We start from the raw sequence: 22,603 nt of genomic DNA, 5'->3' as shown, positions 1-22,603 counted from the left end.
TGGGATTTCCTGCTGTCCTATATGTGGGCTTTGGTGGTGGGGGATGGTGGGTGTGAATATTACTTACAGGACTTTGGTCTGCGAATGTATTAAAATGGGAAGGAAGAAACCAAAGGAGGACAGGTTTGAAGGTTAAAAGCAAGAATTTAGTTTTTGGTATTTTACAGGTGGGGTACCTAAGTGTTATCTATGACAGTAATCTCCATTCTTGCGGTCTCCACGAGGTGGGATCTTCCCCCAAAGTTCCTGGCCCGGCTCTAGCCCTGCATTCTCTTCTCTTTCAGGGAGCAAGTGAACCAGCCTGTCTGTACAGGGTACAGTGGGCCCTTGAACAACGCAGGTTTGAACTGTGCAGGTCCACTTATATATACTACAATACTGCATCATCCATGCTTGGTTGAATCTGCGGATATGGAACTGAGCACAGGGAGGGCCGACTGTAAAGTTCTACTCAGATTTTTCATCCTGCAGAGGGTCCAAGCCCCTAACCCCTGTGCGTTGTTCGAGGGTCACCTGTACTCATTCCCGTCTGCTTCTCCACGTGTGATGTGGTACATATGGATACAGGCTCCACAGGAAGAAGCCTGTGGTCCTTGGAGCTGCCTGTGGCTGGATGCTCAACCCTCAGGTCCAGCATCAGGAAGCCCATCATGGCTGCAGATCTCAACCCCATTATCCAATTAGCTTTTATCAGGAGTAAAACACTGATGTTTGTATCCCCACGTGTTGGACTTCTTTGTCTATCTCTCAGTGGTTTTACACTTAGGTTGGCTTCTACCTGTATAATATTAGACACATCCCATTCTTTCAGCCACATGATGGGGGGCTTGTTTTTAACGAGTGTTTCTTTCAACAGGTATCGCAAGAAAAAAACATAATCCCTCCCCTATTCTCATGTGTGGCTGCCTTCCTATCTTCCTTGTGAGAGTCAAGGATTGAGTCTTCCCTGCCCAGTGGGAGTGTAAACCGCAGAGGAATAAGGATTTATTTAAAACTGATGCTATTGAGCAAAAGGTAATCAGTGATCATTCTGCTGTTCAGGCAGTTGGCTTCTTGCCATAACTTTGCAGGAATTGTATTATTAAAATGGTGTGGCCTTTCCCTCTCTCCCTTTTCTCTGCTACCAATCCACTCTACCCCACCTACTAATCAATTCTCTGCTTCCCTCCTTTAAAAGGTGGTCTGGGTGTTAGTGGACTTTAGCCTAGCTCTAGTAACCCCAACTTCAGAACTGCTGGGCATACACAGTCGGGTAAAAGGTCATGGCTCGCCACCAGGGAATCTGGGTAAGGTGGTCTGACAATGGTCTCTATGAGATACAGCAGTTCCGTTTTTCCTTTTTTTTTTTTTTTCTAAAAAGACAGGGTGTCCCAGGTTGGTCTCATACTGGATATTTGGTCACTTATCAGAGTTTATGTTTGGGAGTTTCCTTATGTGACATTTTACGCTGTGGCAAAAATAGTCTTTTGACAACAAAGTTATATAAAACACATTTACAGTTAAGATTCTGGTTTTTCATCCCCTCCTCTCTTTCCATCCTAACGGATACATTATGGCTGGGGTTTACACTGATGAAAGAGGTGATGGGCGTTTTGGCACATTATGTCATTGAAAATAACACTTATTCTCAGAATGAATATGTAAATTGCATATGTTGCCATCCCGTGCGGGGTCCTGCACCTGGTGTGGAATGGAGCGCGGCACCATTACAAGTGTCATTTAATAGGTTTTACCAAGCAAGGGCACATCAGCAGCTGTGAGGCATGATGCCACTGTGACATTAACTACAGACACAGAGTGCCCATAAAAAAATATATGTCCTTTGTTTTGAATAGAGCCCTGGGTAATTTCCCTAACTATTGTTCTATGAGAAAGCCCCGTTTACTCCCTTTCATCAATTTAGGATCTGGACATGAAAAATCACTGGCATCCAGTGGTTCAGGCAATTTGCTTTCCAAATGAAAAAAGGACAAAAAATAATACTGCAGAAAAATCTCTACTCCTGAGTTGCCTGTGTTGACAGCCAAGGCTCACCTCAAATAAAGGATCCTGAGGAGGAGTCCTTCTGACCTTCTTTCTAAACAGAGCCCAAGGACAATGCGTGACAGTGTATTCAGGGGCTGCTTCTACTCTCGGCTCGGGGCCCGCAGGTGAGGGTGGCCACCCTGCAGGGGCGGTGTGAACTGCAGTGGGTCCAGCAGGCACCGAAGCATCTGTCTGCCCCGCCCTGGGGGCCAGGCTGGGTGTTCTGCGGAAAAGCTACAGAAATGCTGCTCACCTTGAGAAGTAAGCTCTCAGGGCGGGGTCCGTGCTCCTCCAAGTTGCCACAGGACATGAAATCGGTTATGAGGTTTTGCCATTCGATATGGAGTAAGATGGGAAATTATGGGACTACTTACCCCCAAATGAAAAAAAAAAAATGAGTACGTAAGAAAAGGCAACATCATGACAAAAGAGATGGCCCCCCCAAATCTTACTTACATTGAGTGAGGATCCCGGTTAAGGCATTTTTGAAATTCTCCTTGGCCTCCTCCATCTCCTGCTCATGGGTGGCTTTCTCGTTCATCAGCCGACGGACATGGCTGTTGGCCGACTGCACCATGGAATAGAACTGGTTTGCAGACCGCCGGTTTACTTCCCCTCGCTCAATCCAGGACAGCAGCACTGTGATGGCCTCAGAAAACTTGCTATCGTCTGGAAATGCAAAACCACCAAGTCCAAATCACGCCCAGGAAAGATTTTGGTTTTCACTTTGGTTCCTCTCTAAAGGCAAAGCACGGTCCATCCTAATGGATATGTTTTCAGAACTTGGCCTTGTGAGCTTGCCTGCGACTAATGGCTCCATCATCACTTAGCTTGTCTTCCCACATCTAACTCCACGGCACTGCACAACCACCCGAGAAACAAAGGGTGGCTCACCCTCTCAACGAGCTCAGTTTTAGAAGATCTGCTCTGGGCATCCTTTGAAATATGGTACAACTGCACTCTTCCACCAAACCCAGATTTCTCTTTCTTAAGACTGGCTCGAAAAACTCTTATTCACCTATTTGGCCTCCAGTTGATTTCTTTATTCTTTCACCAGAAATAGCATACAGTGATACTAGTTTTCTGACTTAGAATCTGCTGAGTTATTGTCAAGATGTGGATGACAGATTAAATTACTTTTAGAAGTGGTTGTGATGTGAGATATTGTTTCCACAGTGGTAGTAGGAATAGGTCAATTCTTATTCTACTGAAGTTCAAAGCTAATTTCACTTTAGGTTTAATAGAACATATTTGATTAGGCTGAAAACTAGAATATTTCATTGTTTTCAACAAAAGAGGACCTGTTCCGGGATGGTCAGTGTTTGCCTCGGAAGGCTACTGGAAACCCATTTGAACTTGGTTTGAGGGGTGTGTTGACGGGGGGAGGTTCTACCTGTAAATAAGTGATAAAGTTTATTTCAAAGAAATCAATATACTTGCCCGTTTGCAAATAGTTACTGGAACAGATCTGTCTTTTACGACTGACTTGGAGGTGGAGAAGAAGCAAGTTTGAAGGAAATTAAGTTAACTGGAAGTGGAAGCTGTATGTCAGTTATTACAACATTAATTGATCCTATTGCTGAAGGCTCACTGCGTATTTTCCAGACAAACTTGAAGAGACGAGCCTTTCATCCATATTTTTTTACCCCCGAAAAAATGTGATTTAAGAGAAATATCCTAGAAACTAACACAACATTGTAAATTAAGTATATTTCAATAAAAATTTTTTTTAAAATCCTACATCTTCCAAGTAAACTGAGTAGAATCTGAGTTCTAAAAATAAGAAGCAAAATTAGACTAAAAGATTCAGATGCTTCTCACGCATTTGACAAATACTAAGTGACTACCATGTTCCCTCTACTAGAGGAACACCAGAGACATCCTTATACACTGTATGTGTATATTCCATTGTTTATATATTATTATATATTGTGTGCATACATATACACACACACATACATACACACTCTAGATGAACAGATAGAGGGTGATTCATATTTAGTAAAGGAATTTTATTTTATTTTACTCACCAGAGGTTTTACAATCAACCATCGCTGTTAGTATTTTACACACCATACAAAGTCTGCATTTGCGGGGTGCTTTGTGAATTTTGCAGAGCGCTGTGGAAATACCATGAGTACCTTTTATCCCAGAGGCCCCCTTTCAGACCAGGGCACTTCACTGCTGTGGCTGCTTCTTGCCCAGGAAGTACTTGCACTGAGTGAAGGCAGGATCGCTTGACCCAGTGCCCGTGGATTCTCCAGGATGGAAATCCTGCTGTTGATGGGCCACCATCCCGGGCCCTCTCCCGCCTGGGTGGTGACAGTCTGGGCTTGGGGATCAAAGCTTTACTCCTGGGCAAACCTGCCCCTTCTGCCCTCACGCTTTGATCCGAGGAGATAAGTGGCCTGGAGAAGGCCCACAGGGCAGCCTGCACGTGAAAGACTCAAGTTTCCTTGCCAATTTCAACCAACCCGCAATTGAGCGTGCACTTGTTCAGCGTCACAGCTGGTTTGCACAGTTTTGTTAACTCTGGAATTTCAGTCTGAGTTCAACCCTCAGTGAACTCCAGCTGCACGGGGTTCTTATTTCATAGACCAGAGCAGCTTGTATAAGATAGAATCCATCACACAACTTAACACTGCGTTCAACCCGTGGAGAGGCCCATAATTCAGCATTATGCTTGTGGGAGCCCCACTGCGACCCTTACAGTCAGAATAAATTCTGCCTCTCTCCCTCTCTCTGCCTCTCTGCAGATATGTGTTAGGAGAATGGGCCTCCGAAAAGACAGCAGAAATCAACCTAATGCTTATAAGAAATCTTTTCTTTTTTTTCCCCCCCTCTTAAAAAATAACAACAGAAAAGAGAACTCTGACTTCATGGACCATTTTTCCCCTTTGCTGTGACTTGCATCTCTACGTAACACAAAGAAAAATCCTAGATGTTTTCGTTATGGGGCTTCCAAGGAGAGGGAGAGAGAGAGAGAGGGAGAGAGAGAGAGAGAGAGAGAGCAACGGGGTCCCATCTTTCTTTCACCCTCGCATGGGTGCAGTTTTTTCCTTCTCTTGCTTGTGGTTACGCAGTTCATAAATACCCTAATTTACTGTCAGGAAGAACACACTTAAATTTTAAAAATGCATGTTTCCTTGAATGACCTAAGAGCCAAATATTATTGTTCTTCACCCCTAGACCTAAAGCATAAGTTCACCAGATTAGAGTTAATTGGTAGTTTTCAGAAAGAGAGACAGCAATTTTAGGATTAAGCAACTGAAAATACACAGCTGAAAAAGTAAGTAGGCAAGAGACTTTCTAACACTGTAACAAGTAATAGTAGGCAGAATTCCATTTTCTCAGTATATATGAATAAAATAAAATATACATTATATACTGTATATATTGTATATACTGTATATATTATATATATACTGTATATATGTATATATACATATATATATGTATATATATACATATATACATATATATACATATATATATGGCTTAGTACATAGTTTTGAAAACTCCCAATTTCATCCTTGTTTCTGAACTTTCTGAGGCGGGCTGGTAGATGACTGATGTACCGACGTTCAAATTAACTGTGAAAACATTAGCTAACGTACGACTGGTTAAGTCTAGTCGATGTCTGTTGCCATGTAAGACGTGACTTTATACTAAATGAAGACTAAGTCAGCAGCTCCCCCTGAATGGCTACAGGAGGGTGTTGGGAGTGGTCATTTTCAATACCCAAATGAAAATTCAATTCTGGATTCAGGGGAAAGATCACAGAGAAAACAGAAAACAATATAAACTAATTTAAACAGGATTTAGATTGCAGCATTCTTAAAGCTATTCATGCGGAAAGAAATTAACACAGCTCATAAAAATCACATCAAAGATGCACTTATAAAAATTCCAAGTACTTTCTGTGAACATGCGTGGGTTCAACTCTGAACATAGGTGCCCTTCAGACACTAGAATGTGCAGACATCCCTTCTCCACAAAGAACTGGGAAAATTGGCATATTATGGAGTGACTATGGACCATTTGCTCATGAAAAATTGCCCAATGTTTTCTAATCAGCGTCTTCACAATGTCACACCTGGGCTACTGCAACTGTTTGCTCCATGGCCTCCCTTGATCTGCAGTTTCCCCTTCAATCCATTTGCCATTCCTTTGTCACACTCCTCTTTGTTAAGGACCATGGCCTTGTCTCCCTACTTCTGCATGTACTGTGCACTCATCCTAGGGGCCCCGGAACTCCTGGTCCACTCGGCTAACTGTTATGCTTCCCTCAAGAGTCAGCCTAAATGCCTTTCATAAAGGAAGCTTTTCTGCAACCCTATCATGAATTCGGTGTCCCTTTGCTACGTTGCCACAATTCCCTATATATCCTGCTACGAAAACATTAGTCACTCTATACAGTAATCATTGGTTCATGTATCCACTGGCCCTCCAGTTCTGAGGGGTCAATGTGAGAAGAAAACTTCCAAAACATATTTCAGTCTTCTGCTCACTCTGAGTTTTTCCCTTCGTAGTCTCTTTCATTAGACTCTATTTCTAATAGATTTGCAGTGCATTCGTGCTGGAAAGTTACAGCAAATCCAGTGGTCAAAAGTTGGGAAATACCGTTGATAATACACATTTTAATTTCAGGCTGAAGAGTATTTTCACATTGTCTACCAGAGATAAATGTTTTCATGGCACTTAAGCTGGCTGGTCCTTTTATCCTTCAGGCCTCCGAGGTTATTACCATAAGCAATGAAAGTTAAGAGAGATGTCAGATAATTACACAGAGGCAGGGCTTTCCACAGTAAGCTAATCAGCTTATCCAATGACTTAAAAAACTTTTTGAAAGTTTTTTTTTTTTTTCTGGAAGGTAATAACCATTGCATTTAGCTTTTTAATTTTGGGAAGGTAATAACCTTTGTATTCAGCTTCGTGAGGACTAAATAATATTATAATGATTATCACACTTCAGTATCTGAATCCATACCCATCTTATTTCATTTCTTGTCACATCAGAATTTGTCAACCTCCCTCCCTATCCCTCTTTTCCATGTTTACTGAGCACGGGGCACGTAGTAGGCATTCTAAAAATTGCATATGGGACACATCTTTGCTAGTAGTCAAAGACCACAAGCATGAGCCTCATTTGGGGGCTTATCAAAAACGTAGCCTCGGGGCTTCCCTGGTGGCGCAGTGGTTGAGAGTCCGCCTGCCCATGCAGGGGACGCGGGTTCGTGCCCCGGTCCGGGAGGATCCCACGTGCTGCTGCAGAGCGGCTGGGCCCGTGAGCCGTGGCCGCTGGGCCTGCGTGTCCGGAGCCTGTGCTCCACGACGGGCGAGGCCACAACAATGAGAGGCCCTCGTACTGCAAAAAAACAAACAAACGAACAAAAAACGTAGCCTCACCCTACTCAGGCCTCCTGACTCAGAATCTGCATCCTAGTCCAAGCGTTTCATATGCACATTGAAACTGGAGAAGCACTAGAAGAAATCACTCAATAAACGCCAGGGAAACTGGTGAGGAGCTCACCTAGGTTAAAAGATAATGAAAACCTGAAATGGAAAGTAGCATCTGAGAGAGTGGCGAATACCGAAAGGCTCTGATGTGGTTCTCATGAGCTTTGTGAATCCCTGTCCCCAAACCCTCCACCCCCATTTAAAGAAGAGCTGCTTAAACGTCAGTCATCTTCATCCCAGAAAAAAATGTGAAAAAAAAAGTCAAAGTCTTGGAAGTGGGCACAGGGACTGCAGATCCTTTCGATGGAATGCTTGGCCAGAGGATCCTCTCCACCCCCCTCTGGGATTATCTGATTTTACAGGGATGTGAATCTCTAATTGTTAAAGACTAGGCTATTTTACAACTCTTTAGGGACAGAATACAAATTATGAAAACGCATAACAATGCAAATAATTCTTCTCTGTAACAATGTAAATGAATTTTTGTCCACAAGAAAATATAAGTCTTTACAAAGCAAACTCTCTTCTGAACCAGTTTTAACATCTTACTCATTCTCTCATTAAGTAGTGAGTTAAGTAAAATCACTGATACAGGCTCATTTTGTATTTCTTCTCCCTCTTTGGGTGCACAGGGAGATCTGGCCCTGAATTTCAGAACAATAAGTGTGAGAAGAGCCAGGCCATGAGCCCTGAATATGAAAACTGAAGTGGGTTGGAGTAGCCTGATTTCTGGTGGGTCTAGAAAGGAATGACAGGAAGGGAGATTCCATGTTTGAACAAAATGTCTTGAGAATGAGGGAAAAAAGGAAGACATCCTACAACACTTTTTCTTTCCACAGAAATGGGGATAGACACACACACACAGAGTGAATGGTATGTCTATACAGCTGTCCCTGATTTCTAGATTCTATGACAGGTAGAAATAACTTACAGTGTACAGTCACATACTGATTCAGGCAGAATGGACATTCCAGGACGGTACTGCTACTACAACATTCCCCAAATCTCACTATGTGTACCTAAAAATTAGACATCCCTAAACAAATCTTCATTCTCTGGCTGCTCAGTTAACCATCAAGAGGGGTGGTACCCTACTTATCCTTCAAATCACAGATAGTGTGAAAGGCTACACAAATGTTAATACTTCCTCCTCTACCCTCGACAAACCTACAAGTTCACTTACACACACACAGACACACACAGACACGCACACACACAATCTCTCCAACAATTTAGTACCTGTGAAAATGAGAAAATTCAGCGGGGACAACATAAACATGCACTGATTATTCCTGCTTTTGGATCAGGTAAAATGTTTCTAGATGAAGTGGTCTATCTCGCCTTGTGAAGGTCAGTAACGCCCAAGGACGTGATTCTCAAACAGGTTCCCGTGCTTCATATTTCCTTTGCCCTGAGAAGGAAGCCTGGCTTCTAGCTAATGGAACTTCGACTTGGCTCAGAGCATTATTGATTTTTTTTAGTTTCTCAGAACCATGAATATTGACAACCATCTCAGCAAGATGCTGGCAACCACTTGCGCGGTTTCTCCCTCTGGCAGGCTGATCGGGGGCCATTCTGTATGCACATCAGAGACTAGTCCTCAGAAATTACAAATGCTGATCGCAGAAAGACTGTATCCTGGATGACATATCAGGGAATCCCAAGGACAATGCTTGCAAAGCTTTGTCAAAACTTCACCTGATTCAGAGAGAAACTCTTCATTCATCACATAATGAAAGATTATGTGAAGCTTTCCAAAGGGGGAAAAAAGTACACAAGAACTTTTAAATGCTCTTGCCAGGAGAAATCCCCAGTGAATCAGGAGATCATCTTTCCTCACTGTCTAATCAATCTCTCCCTTCCACAGTCCAAACATGGGGCTCCCCCAGGGGTGGATGGTCTGTATTAGACCAAGAGAAATTCATTATCTCATCTGCCTGGTGCTACTGTTTCCAATAAAGTGTAATTATGGTGGTATTGAGCTTCTTCTCACTTTCTCAAAGCCGTGCCATAAACTTTGGATCTGTGAGCAGTTACTTCCCAGTCAGTCTTCACTAAGTTGAACTGTCTCAGAACAATGTCTATTTAATCAGCAGGGTGCCCGCTAATTTTCTTTTCTAGAATTTGTATTAACCATAACAGACACTGGGTGCTGCAGTGCCTCAGACACTACACCATTACAACTCAGTGTCTCCTCTGACTTCAGAAGACCCAGGGACCACTGGATCGGGGCTACCGGGTCCCAGAAGGTCACCCCTCTCTCACCCCACCTCTGCCAGGCTGGGTTGCCTACCACTCCCGGGCTAGCGCGCTGCACTTGCCATGCATAATAGTGGGAAGAGCTTTGTAATTGCCTCTGTCACTCAAGAAACCTAAACTACACCTAAACTCTGTGAGGCAGGGGCTTTGTGTGCTGCTTCCCTGGCATCACAGTGTCAGGGATATGGCAAAGAGCTCAGCGAATACTTGTGGAGTGAGTGGAATGGTGGCCGAGGGCACATCACACTTCCCTACACTTCCCATCATGCCTGGTAGCACTGCTGGCCAGAAATGCAACACGTTCATAGCTCCAAACAGCTAAGAAAGAGAGACAGGAATTAATTTACTGAGCATCTACTGTATGCATAGTTTTACCACTGGGCAGGATATGGAGGGCTTTGTCGGTTAGAGTAAAGACTTGGCCAGTACAGATTTTGCTGGATAAAGCTGATTTTCCACAAGAAAATTCTAAGGATAAACAAGTATGGTGTAAAATGGGGGAAAAATGCTTGTAATACACCTGAGATAGCAAGATTTCTCAGGGGAGGAAAAAAAATCAAATCCAATTAGGTATTTTCAGATTGTATTTCCATTTCCTTTCTGATCCAGGTTTTTTTTTTTTTACCTGAGGTCTTGATGGTGTTTTACATCCCCACATCAAGGAAATCATCTTCAGGGAAACAGTTTCCTTGGCTCCTCTGCCTGGCTTTTCAGCGTTATCAGGAGCATGGAGTGGATTTCCTCTCAGAGGCGGCCAATTTCCTAAGCAATTAAATGCTGTTTATATTCCAAACTCTGTGCTTGGGTTGAAATTGTCAAGCTTGATATTACCTGACTGTTGCCTAAGATGTCACCCCAGCTAGCTCATTTTACTGTAACTGCCATCTATTAAAATTTCCAATCTGTTCTCTCCTCAAGGGATCACACAGTACTTGGCAAAGGTATGGCTTCTAAATTCTTCAAATTACACTCATCTACATAAATATACAGTTTTGAAATGGCAAGGTTTGCAAATGACTTTACCAAACTGACTTCCCAATCTGCTATCCTTTAACAGGAAAGGCAATGCTGTGGAACTCTTACACGCAAAGACACTTCTGTGCTGGTTTCTTAAAAAGAACCTAACGTAGATGCCAAACTTTCCTGAAACTCCTCCACGGGGTCACGGCGCCAAGGTGCTAGTTTTTGTCACTTCGAGGTGTGGACACGATCGAATACAGTTGAGCTGATGTAGCTCATTAAGTGAGGTGATACTACACAATGTACTGGATATTAAAGAAAAAATTATTTGCTCCAAAATCAACATTCCTGCTCGAGAATGTTGCTCTTCCTCATTCTGCTCGCTCCTTATGGATTCCAGTCTGAATGGAAAAGTGAGAGGACGTCTGCATATGCGTTTTACATGCTTTTTATTAAAGGGACAGCCACAGCCTATGATGGTAAGACACACCTTCTCGGAGCAGCAGAGCATGTGCCAAGGGCATCAGTAAGAGGTGCTCCAGGGTTACGTCAACTAAGGAAGGTTCTACGAGGATCAGGTCATTAGCCACTGCAGTCGCTGACCTTCAACACACCCTGAAAGGAATTCTGGGCAGAGAAAAGGCATGCAGCACTCTGTGCTCTGGGGAAACTGGCAGAACAGGCTTCCACATGGGTAGATATTTTCAGGAGAAACTTTTATGAACCCAAATTCTTGCATCTTCCCATACTTAGAAAAGTACTAAAGCCATTAACTAAGATATCTGTTCCTTGTGACTAGCAGCAGCCTTCTCCTAAGATGTGTGCTTGGGTGCAGGCACCCCCTTCACCAAAATCACATATATATTGACTTCCTCCGTTACCTCTTTGGAAAACTTCCTCAGAGCTCTCTGAGAGGCTGTCCCCTGAGCTAGAGTCCTCAATAAGACAATGAATAAACTCAACTCACAGCTCTTACAATGTGAGGGTTTTTTTTGTTTTTTTTTTCCGAGTCAACAGTTTCAGTGGCAACTGCATCTGATTAGGGGTTCCCAAGGCTGGAGCAGGGGATGAAGGCTAGAAGCAGAAGTCTTTTTTTTTTTTTTTTTTTTTTTTTTGTGGTACGCGGGCCTCTCCCTGTTGTGGCCTCTCCCGTTGCGGAGCACAGGCTCCGGACGCGCAGGCTCAGCAGCCGTGGCTCACGGGCCCAGCCGCTCCGTGGCATGTGGGATCTTCCCGGACCGGGGCACAAACCCGTGTCCCCTGCATCGGCAGGCGAACTCTCAACCACTGCGCCACCAGGGAAGCCCTTAAATGCTTTTTTAAAAAAACAGAATGTCAACTTCCTATCTTCCTAAAATAGGTTTCAGGCAGCTTTTCATGTTTCCTTTAGTGAAAACATCCAATCCACTTTAAACACTGCCAGCTATGCTCTAAAACACTCCAAGGATCAATCGCATCTCTCCTCTCCTAATGACTTCTCTGTTGTTTATGGAATAAAACCCAAATCCGGTGGCAGCCCTCGGGCCTTCACCATCTGGCCCCAGGCTGCTTTCCCAGCTTCACCTTCACTCTGTTCCCCCAGGAGGCGACTTGCCTTTCTCCGCCTGTGCCCAAATCCCCTCTGCCTCCTGTCTTTACTCCTTGAGCTCCAGCCTCTGACAAGAATGTCTTTAGGCCCTTTCTTCTCCTGGGGAAACAAATCTTGTGTATCCTGCAAGGTTCAAGTTCTGCCTCCTCTGCGAAGACTTTCTTGACACTGACATCAACACCACTCACACCTGTCCGTGAGCTCCCAAAGCATGTTGCTCATATGCTGGTTGACAATCATGTCATTGGCTTTGCATTACAGTTCATCGTGGCCAGCCACCATGACCTGTTTTATCATCGAAACCTGACACGCCCAACAGACTGGGGAGGGTGTGACCATCACTTGCCTGTGAAGTGCACCCTTGTTGCTGGAGTCAAACAACTCTGCTCAATAATGGAACAGAACTGACACACATGTCATCCTAACTTCCACATCTGGCCTCTCCCCAGTCATCTGTAGTTCACTGTGGCAGGTACTAAAGCCTCCGTCTCTCTGTCTTTATCCCCCAGGGCCTCAAACCCGGGAGAGGAGCACAGAAAACAGTTAAAGAAATGACACATGCTCACTTCTAGTTCTAATTCTTCCATAGACGTTAGGAGGGTCCCTTCCCCTCCATCTCTAAAGACAGGAACCCTATTCTACATTTCTCTTCTGTCCTGCACGGGCCCCAGCACGGTTGCAGATGAGCCTTGTGTGGGGGGTGGCTTTGTTAAGAGGCCAGCAGAGTGCAAACTACAGACCTGGAGGAGCCCCAGAACCTGCCTGCCTGCAGGAGGAGGCACTGGTTCACTCAACAGGGGTAGGAAGTCAGACGGTGGCCTGCTACGGGGCTAGTGCGGAGGGCTCTTCTGACCCGCTCTGCTTGAGTTTGGTTGATACACACACACATTCAGGGAGAAGGCAGGGGAGAGGGCTGGGCAGGGGCACGGCTCTGTCCAGGCAGCAAGAGGAAGCCCGGGGGACCCCGGTCCCATGAGCTCAGCACGCCAAGGGACAGGAGAAACACCTGGGCCCGGTGCCTGGGGATCACGCTGTTTCCCTGGCGGTGGGCGATGGTGGGGCGGCGGCGGAGGAAGCAAACGCGCGCAGCTCCTACCTTTCAGCTTCTCGGCCAAGAGCGCGGCCTCGTGCTCCGAGTAGTGCATGATGGGCGGCGGCGAGGGCGGCCGCAGCCGGTCCTCCTCCAGCTTCCGCCGGTGCCGCTCCTCGCGGGCGCGCATCCTCTGCTTGCACTCCCACTCGTAGAAGTCGTCCCGGGCCTGGGCGAAGTCCACGTGCAGCCGGCCCGAGTCCTTTTTGTCCGTGCTAGACCCTAAGCGCATCCGGTAACCTGAAACCAGTGGGAAGGCGGGTCACATCACACTGTCACAACATTGTCACACACGACTGTCACAGTCTCGGGGCCAGGCCCTCAGGACGCGCCAGGGGAGCTCTCACTGATTTCTTTTTCCCTTACACAGGACATCCTTCCCATAGGAGGTGGGAAGCTGTTATCCTCCGAGGCCATCTGGAAGCACGGCCCGAGGTACGCCTATTACAGATTTGGGGATAAACGCTCCACTGGGAGAGGTCTTCAAGCCAATGTTGCCAAGAGGATGATCTCAAGAACCAGGGCACTTATCCTATTATCCTAACTCCTTCTTCCTTCTGGCTTCCAGGAAGATCAGAAAACTATGGGGCATGTAGCTTTCTTCCCCCTCCACTTTTTATGGCCTCAATTTTATATTTTCAATTTACTGTAACTCTGTTGCATAAGCCCTCTTACTTTTATTTTTTAGAAGGAGGTGGAGTGCGAGTTAATAAATATTATCTATGATATTTAAAAAGATCTACAAAGTAAGTTCCACGACATCTCACTCACAGGCTATTGCTTCATTCTCCTAGAAAACGCCGCTTGCTCCATTCTGTCTCAGTGGCTGCAAAAGCCACAATTACTAAGGCAATTTTGCAATACTGTTTTATTTCCACTTATCCTCTGGGGCACACAGGAGAATATTTTACCTTCAATCAAGAGGCCTCACCGCGGCCTTCCTTACAGCCCTCCAGCACCTCATCTGGCACGCAGCACTGCACAAATTGTCCATGCAATCTTTGAAGGCCACAGGAGCCCGTGTGAGAGCCCAGAGCTAGACCAAAAAAATGGGCCTGGAAGTCTTTGGGGGATTTACTGTGAGCTACACAACTTATAAAGATTATAAGCAGAAACTTGATCTGAGAAATCAACACAAACAGAACTGAAACCAGGCCGCCAGCCTAACTTCAAGGGAAGGAGGTTTGGCTTTGAGGTTGCTCTTAAGTTTGGGGTACTCAGATTTTTAAAAACATAAATTCAGGTCCCAGCAGGATCCCTGCTGTCAGGGGCTGCCAGACGAGAGAGCAAAATAAGCACTTTTGCTGTGCAGGGACTTTGCAAATGAGACACCACTGTGAAATGCTAGGCTGCACTGTACTGATGCTCAGGACCTTGTGGTAGATTTCTATGGATTATTTCAGCATTTGGGGTTGAAACGCAGCTGAAAAATCCCAGGAGAGGCTGGCTTCTCCCCAGTAGGGTACTTCACACCTTTGAAAAGTTACAAATGTGAAACAGATCTCAAGTCTGATTCCTGTTATGACCCTCTCACTCCCAGGTTTAAAAGGTATTATCTCTCTAAAACTGGGAAGACATAACAATACCTATCAAAAACGCAAACATCTCAAGAGGGAGGGGATTTGGGGATGTATGTACACATACAGCTGATTCACTTTGTGATACAGCAGAAACTAGCACACCATTGTAAAGCAATTATACCCCAATAAAGATGTTAGAAAATAAATAAATTTTTTAAAAAAGTGTTCACAAGCAAAAAGAAAAAAAAAAGCAAACATCTGATCACAGAGGGGCAGAATTAATGCTAAAGCAGAGTATATTTTGGTTGTGGGCTGTGGAAACTTAACAAATCAGCAGGCCATGGTGATATAATACGTAACAGCTGAGCAGGCAGAATGGCCTAAGACTGGCCAGCTGTCCCAACTGGCCAAGCAACTTTCCCCTGGTCATGTCCAGAGCATCACTTTTCAGACATTTCTGGTTCCAAAAATTACCCTCTCTTTCATCAAAACACCATCATTAAGGCCTTAAAAGAGCCCTGTGATGAGGCTGAGTCTAAAATTAGCTTGGCCCTCAAATGTGATTTTGGTCCTAAAATTAGACAGGCCATCCAGCTGGGCTAGGGCTTGCGGGAGCTCTGACGTAAGAGCGGCAGCCTGCCTTCCCTCCTTCCTGCCCCTCCCAGTCAGCCTTTCAGATCTTCCCAGGACGATGCTGCAACCTTGCCAGGGCAGCCCAGGCAGAGCTGGGAGACCCCTGTGTACTCAGGCAGGTAGGCTGGAGGTGAGGCCTTTGCTGTGGGATGCCAAGGGGTAGTCAGGCAGGGGGCCGGGTCAGAGCTTGAAAAAAATATAGCATCAAGGCATAAATTTGAAACTTACATGTGCCTAAATTTGGAACTGTTCATCTTTTGGCAATGTACTATGAGTTTTCTGATTGGGTCTAAACATTATGTCAGTGTTGAAAAACACCTTTGATTTACTGTAGCCCTTTCATTTAATCAGGTGGGGGTAAAGTCATAGTTGTATTGGTGGAGCTGTGATTAGAAGCCAAATTCCCAGGGCAGGATTCCTTCTCTATCATCATCAGGATATTTGTGTTAAAAACAACCACTTACTGAATGGTTCCCATGTTGCACGTGCCCTGCTAGGCACTTAATATCCCTTATTTTGATTCATTCCTCATAACAATCCGATGAGGTAGTACTATTACTATCTCGATTTTGCAGAAGAGAAAAGAGAGGCTCAGAGAGAGGTTATCTTGCCCGAGACCTGTGAAATCCAGTGCCATACACTCAACAGAATCCCCAGTTGTCTAATAGATTACTCTGATGCTGTAGCTCAAGACTTTGTGAGAGATACGAGTGTTGTATTTTTATTCGATGTTTTATCGTCCACCTCCATTCTGGAATACTTTCAGGTTTTCTTTTCCACTGTCAGGTTTTATTGGAATAAGGGTTTTAAAGTTCTCCAGGTCACTATCTAGCTCAGGAAAGTCTCTTCAGTGCTGGAATAACCTCAAGGCTTCTGGGGTTTGCAAGACAATTTTATGGTAATAGGGGCTGACTGCAGAGTTAAGTAAATCTGGTAGTAATGTTCAGATTTTTTTTCCCCTCTTCTTTTCGCACTTTTCCCCACTAGCTTTGCCTCTGGAAGAGGGAAGTGATGTGCAGAGTGACAGACTGAAATATGCAGATGGAGACAGAGAGGGCATGGCAGTGAGTTAAATCTAAAAAGACATCCTTCCAAAGCTACATTTCAATACCAGCTCTGTGATGCTTAGATTTGGCAAAGGCCTTGCTGACAGGCTCCATACATTTGCTCTAACACCCAGAGGGTAGAAGGCAGCAGGAGGCTTAATTTCAACCTCTGTAAAAATTTCCCTTATAAATGGCACCAGAGAAGCAGGGATGGTGGGGCGGGCTTAGCCAGGCTAAATGCACTAGCAACTGGGCGGTGATGCTGGACCTCCTCCTCAGGCCCGAGGACCACTTTCTGCAAGGCACTCATCTTGATCTGGTGTCTAGAAAGTGAACCACTTCTGAAAAACTGAAATTATGCAGAGAGAGGACTTTATTCCCCCAGAGAATTACATCCAATAATAATAATGGTCCTCAGTATTCATAATATTGCTTCTCATCTAAGAAGCACTTGAGAACATTAATTAGAAACTCGATGGAATTCCTAAAGCCTGGATGGTGGGACACCGTGTCTGCAGCAGGGAGGTGTGTTCACAGACTTAACAGGGAGCTTCTGGCAGCCTAAGGGCAGAATTCCTCCTTCTCTAGCCCCAAACTGTGGGGACTTTTATCGTGCATTAAGGCAAAAGGGAATACGCTCATATTAACATAGCAAGACATCACAAAGCGCCGAGAAAACCCCCTTATGTGATGCAAAGTACCAGAAAGGTAAATGGCTTTATCAACCATGAACTCCTCGGCAAAGCGAATGTGACAAAAATTCTTCTTGCTTTTCCGAATCGCTGTGATGTCACCGCACTGCTCGAAGACTTCTTGAATGATTTCCTCAGTGGCGTTTTCTGGTAATCCCCCGACAAACACGGTCTTACACCCGGGAGGTCGTTCTCTTGTGGAGGGAGGTGGAAGATCTGAGAACCGCAACAAAACAGAGGGTTTTGCCTTTTAGTTATAGTTGCTGTTTTTCTTTGTTTGTTTGTTTTTCTGGTTCACCTGGTGAAAGTCAAACTCGCAGACTAACCTTCTCCATTCTGAGTAATGATGGATTTCTAGAGCGATCTACACAGATGGCAGGCTGTCCTGGTTTTCAGTGCCTGTCCCCTCCTCCTCCCCACCTTTCTCTACTTTCTGTGTTCATTTCTACAGAGTGGCTATGCTCGTCCGCGAACAGAGATACAGCAAATGTTACCATAATTTCATTTCTCCTTCATAATACAGAGGCCCAGAAAATCGGAAAAAAAAAAAAAAACAACAACTTCATGAAGTACAGAGCATGATGAAATAAAAACATGATGAAAAACCGAGGGTTGGGCTTCCCTGGTGGCACAGTGGTTGAGAGTCCGCCTGCCGATGCAGGGGACACGGGTTCGTGCCCCGGTCTGGGAAGATCCCACATGCCACGGAGCGGCTGGGCCCGTGAGCCATGGCCGCTGAGCCTGCGCGTCCGGAGCCTGTGCTCCGCAACGGGAGAGGCCACAACAGTGAGAGGCCAGCGTACCGCCAAAAAAACAAAAACAAAAAAAACCGAGGGTTGTTGTCTGCTTTGTCTGGTTGTGGGATAATGGAGCAGTAAGGCAGAACAGAGAGCAGAGCCTGAAAGCAGGCGCAGTACTTACTTGGCTGCGAAACACAAGGCCTGAAACCACCCCCTCCTTTTTTTTTTTTTATCATTCACATTTAAATGAGCAAACTACTAAATCTGAGGGAGCCTGCATAAAAAGATAAAAAGCAATCTTCTGAAAAGTCCACTTTAAAAAGGCAACACTGATTCATATGAATAAAAAAAAAATCCCAGCTATTTAAGCCCATAAATTTAGTATCAGAGGCTAAGTTAAAAAAAAAAAAACTGGCCTATTTATTTCATCAAATATATGTTTCCTTCAAGCGAACGCAATCTGGTCCAGGAACTCTGAGAGGCAGGCTCCCCGCTCCCCTCCACCACCAAATTGCTAACTGCCAAATTAATTCTGTTTTCCATCTAGCAAAACGCATTTCAGAGTTTCTCTCCCACATTTGTGAAGATGGATGGAAGCGTTCACATATTTCACACTCCGATCTGCAGTAAATGCTAGACTTCGTTGCGCGCAAAAAGGTTCTCAATGCTGGCTATACACCCCAATCACCTATGTTCCCTTCGTGGTGTCAATTCAGCTCCTGGAGAGACACAGGGACCCACATATTTGTTTTAATCTAGAGACGAAGGACTTCTGTAGAATGATCCCCACTCTGTGTACCTAGGTGGGAGAACTTTGAGTCACATCTGAAAATGAATGCAATACTATATTAAAAAAGAAAGAAACTTAAATCGATGATCAAATACTTCTCACAGACATCACTTACTTGGGTTTTGGGGGAAAAGAGTACAGCTTTTGCAGTGGATTATTTCTTTGACGACAGCCACTTCTGTTGGCGGAGGGGGTACCAGCCCCAGGCCTGGTATCATTGGGTTAATAGGGGTGATCCCAGTCATCATGTTGAGGCCTGGATCAAAGCCTGGTACACAGATTGAGTCTGTAAAGTACACAAGATATCATTTTGGTTGGAGGATCTTAAACTGGTTTTTGTTGTTACTTTTGCCGTTTTCCTGCAAAGACGATTTGACTTTATGCTTCCTATGTTTTAGGAATTTCTCCTGGCATAAATATAGCAATATAGAAAGCTATTTCAGAAAGGTAAAGAGAAAATAAAAGATGAACTTAATGCTACATGGAAAGGAAGTTATATTGTTTAAAATATTAACATGGCAGAACAGAACACAGCGTATTCAAGTGTAAAACCACGCACCATGAAGCTTTGCTGCTACTGTGAACGTGATTTTCTGTTTCTTAACTTCGATGTAGATGTGACTGCCTTATGACCCAGGATGTGGGAAGAATATCATTTAACACTGAAGTGCCCAGTGAATACAACTGTCAACCCGGTTTTATCAAAAGAGCCTTCTTACCCAAGTGACCTCGATTTAAGAAAGTTCAGTTTATATGTGCATACTTTATAATGATGCATTCAGGTCCAACCTAACCTATTCCCCCCAGGAAATATAAAGAGTGATTATAATTACTAAGGCTGGGTTAGATACATGCGGGCATAATATTAGCTATATACATTTCTGAGTTCTATTGGATAATCACACGTTCTTCCTATAATTCAATCAGCAAATAATTGACCACCCTTCTGAAATCTTTATTTGTTGTATAAAAAATACAAATTTACGCCCTGCATAAAAAATGGAAGGGCACAAAAAGGGTGGGTATTCCAATGTAAACACTGAATTTTTTTTTAATGGGATAATAAAGCAAGTCATTTCAAAAGTGATATACAGGGATTTTTATTTTTTTATTTTTAATTAGTAACACCTTTCTAAGAGTAGGGACTGTTAAGATGTACTGAGTTTCTAGAGTAGCTGCAAGGGGATCCCTCTCCTGAGAATTTTTCTGTTTTCAGATAACATACTCTCATTGGTGGTGTGATACTGTTTGGAGGTAGACAAACAGAAGCACAGATGCCCCCAGCAGTAGCCGTGGTGACCCTCCACTACAGTTCTCAGGGATGAAATTTCTTTCCCTTGTTCTCCTTTTCTCCCCATTATTCTAGATCATTCCCATTCTTCCCTCCCACCCCCTCTCCTTTGTGGTTCTCACGTCCAGCCAGCCCATGCCTTAGGCTCCTTCATGGCCTCACCCTTTGCTTACCTGTGCTGAAAGGTCAGATAAGCCCAGAGGCAGGTGAAGTGACAACTATAGGCTTTGTTTACCAAGACTCTCCAGGGGATACAGAAGGACCAGCATGGACTTTTCCTTTCTAGGAAGAAGTTTATTAGAGCTTTCCGCCAGCTGCTTTGGGTATTTCCATTCCTCTTCTGGACTGAACAGAATAAGCAGGGTGATCCCGATTTATAAGCTCAGGAGGACTGCTGTCCTATTTATGAGGAAATCCATTTAATTTGACTGCATACCAGCCTTACTTCAGTAAAATGAGGTGGGGTTTTGGGTTTGTTTCTTGGTTTTGGCCTTTTTTAAGAAACCCTCAGTGTAACTGTCAAATAAGCATTCTCTTTCAAAGCAGTCACCCTGACATTCGAGGTACTTCTATAATTATGGTTCTCAGGTTCTTCGTCTCTCACGTGGGGCTTTTGAGTGGATAATCTCTTGGAGCACTGGCCTCCTAGGACTCCAGGATTCTTCACTGATAATTGTTCAAAACAAAGTGAAGTACAAATGACATAAAAGTTTGGAAGTGACAGAGGCAGGACTCACACTTTGGTTATTCGTTTGAAATCTTCATCAAGTTTCACAGGTGTTATTCCCATTTCACAGCTAAAGTAATCGAGGCTTAAAGCAGTAAAGTAAAATTTCCAACATCACAAAGCAAACAAATGGCAAAGTCAGAAGTAGGGTCCAGGTCTCTGGCTCCGGATATAAAAAACATCTCTTTTAACCACTTCGAAGTTTCCACCTAGAATGACCCAACTAGATCATGTACCTAATACATGCCACTACCACAAATGTACTCTACTCTGTAAAACAAACCAAGATGTAGCCTTCTGATCCACATGCCAATTCTAAAGGAGAGCTCCAGAACAGAATGGCTTGCAATGTCATCATCACTGAAATAACACATTGGCTTCTCAGGACGATATATTAGAAATAGAAATATTGGTAATGGGAATACTGGCATGCTGATGCCTTTATTTAATCTTGTTCCGTACATGAGATTGGTCTGTTCCTTTCCTGGCCTGGCCCTTACTACTGTTTGCCAACACAAGGTGATTTAAGGCTGAAACCACTCAGGACCGCGTGAGAGCTCTGTGAATTACAATAACCAGATGTTTCCCAAAACGAGACGAGAAGCCCAGTTCTTGCGTTCTCTTTTAGTTGTGGCAGACTTGTGTTTTCTTTTTGAAGGCCAAATAAATAAATACATCTTCAGGAATGAGGACAAAAGATACTACTCTTGAGCAAAATATTTGAATACAGAGCAAGAGTTACATTGCTTTTTCTGAGACATTAATAAAAAGAGACTGTGGGGTTGAATGAAATCTGCATGGTAAGTGTAGTAGCTTGAAAAGAGCTTAGCAAGGAATTAACACTTAAATTATGTTGAACATCAAAGGATCTGAGATTCAGTATTTGAGAGGAAGAAGTGGGAAGGATTAGACTTTAAAAAAAAGTATGAAACCATTACTTTTTAACAATATATGAACAGATGAAAATTGTTTTCTCCAAGAGCACAGGAGGATCTCACCAGGCGCCTGCCAGCGGCGTCTTCCAGCTTCCACAGGGTAAGAGTTTTTGAGTGTGGCTGCCGCTAGCTAGTGTCTGTGTCCCCAGCAGGAGACACAGCCACCCCCAGCCTCTCCAGGAGACTCCAAGATCAGCAGAATGCACCCTTTGAAGACCTTCAAGATGGCGGAGGAGTAAGACGTGGAGATCACCGTCCTCCCCACAGATACATCAGAAATACATCTACACGTGGAACAACTCCTACAGAACACCTACTGAACGCTGGCAGAAGACCTCAGACCTCCCAAAAGTCAAGAAACTCCCCATGTACCTGGGTAGGGCAAAAGAAAAAAGAATAAACAGAGACAAAAGGATAGGGATGGGACCTGCACCAGTGGGAGGGAGCCGTGAAGGAGGAAAGGTTTCCACACACTAGAAGCCCCTTCACAGGCGGAGACTACGGGTGGCAGAGGGGGAAGCTTTGGCACTGCGGAGGAGAGCGCAGCAACAGGGGTGCGGAGGGCAAAGGGGAGAGATTCCCGCACAGAGGGTCGGTGCCGACCGGCACTCACCAGCCCGAGAGGCTTGTCTGCTCCCCTGCCGGGGCGGGCGGGGGCTGGGAGCTGAGGCTCGGGCTTCGGAGGTCGGATCCCAGGGAGAGGACTGGGGTTGGCGGCGTGAACACAGCCTGAAGGGGTTAGTGTGCCACAGCTAGCCGGGAGGGAGTCCGGGTAAAGGTCTGGAACTGCCGAAGAGGCAAGAGACCATTGCTTTGGGGTGCACGAGAAGGGATCCAGAGCACCGCC

The 22,603-nt window shown here is 44.7% G+C and overlaps 1 protein-coding gene across 7 annotated transcripts in view; it reads right to left on the bottom strand.

The window, feature by feature from the left end:
* Window positions 1-22,603, bottom strand: part of ENOX1 (ecto-NOX disulfide-thiol exchanger 1) — a 323,624-nt gene that overhangs the window by 158,932 nt on the left and 142,089 nt on the right. For all 7 annotated transcript variants that reach the window (XM_082602440.1, XM_082602436.1, XM_082602438.1 and 4 more), the window contains 4 exons: window positions 18,919-19,089; window positions 17,283-17,489; window positions 13,389-13,622; window positions 2,482-2,694 (listed from right to left, as the gene is read on the bottom strand). In XM_082602440.1, the coding sequence (XP_082458566.1) occupies window positions 2,482-2,694; window positions 13,389-13,622; window positions 17,283-17,489; window positions 18,919-19,089 (825 nt within the window). The remainder of the gene's footprint in view (window positions 1-2,481; window positions 2,695-13,388; window positions 13,623-17,282; window positions 17,490-18,918; window positions 19,090-22,603) is intronic.

This window comes from Mesoplodon mirus, assembly GCF_964341445.2.
Source record: "Mesoplodon mirus genome assembly, chromosome: 17".
NCBI classification, from domain to species: domain Eukaryota; kingdom Metazoa; phylum Chordata; class Mammalia; order Artiodactyla; family Ziphiidae; genus Mesoplodon; species Mesoplodon mirus.
This window is presented reverse-complemented; position numbering and strand designations above follow the sequence as displayed.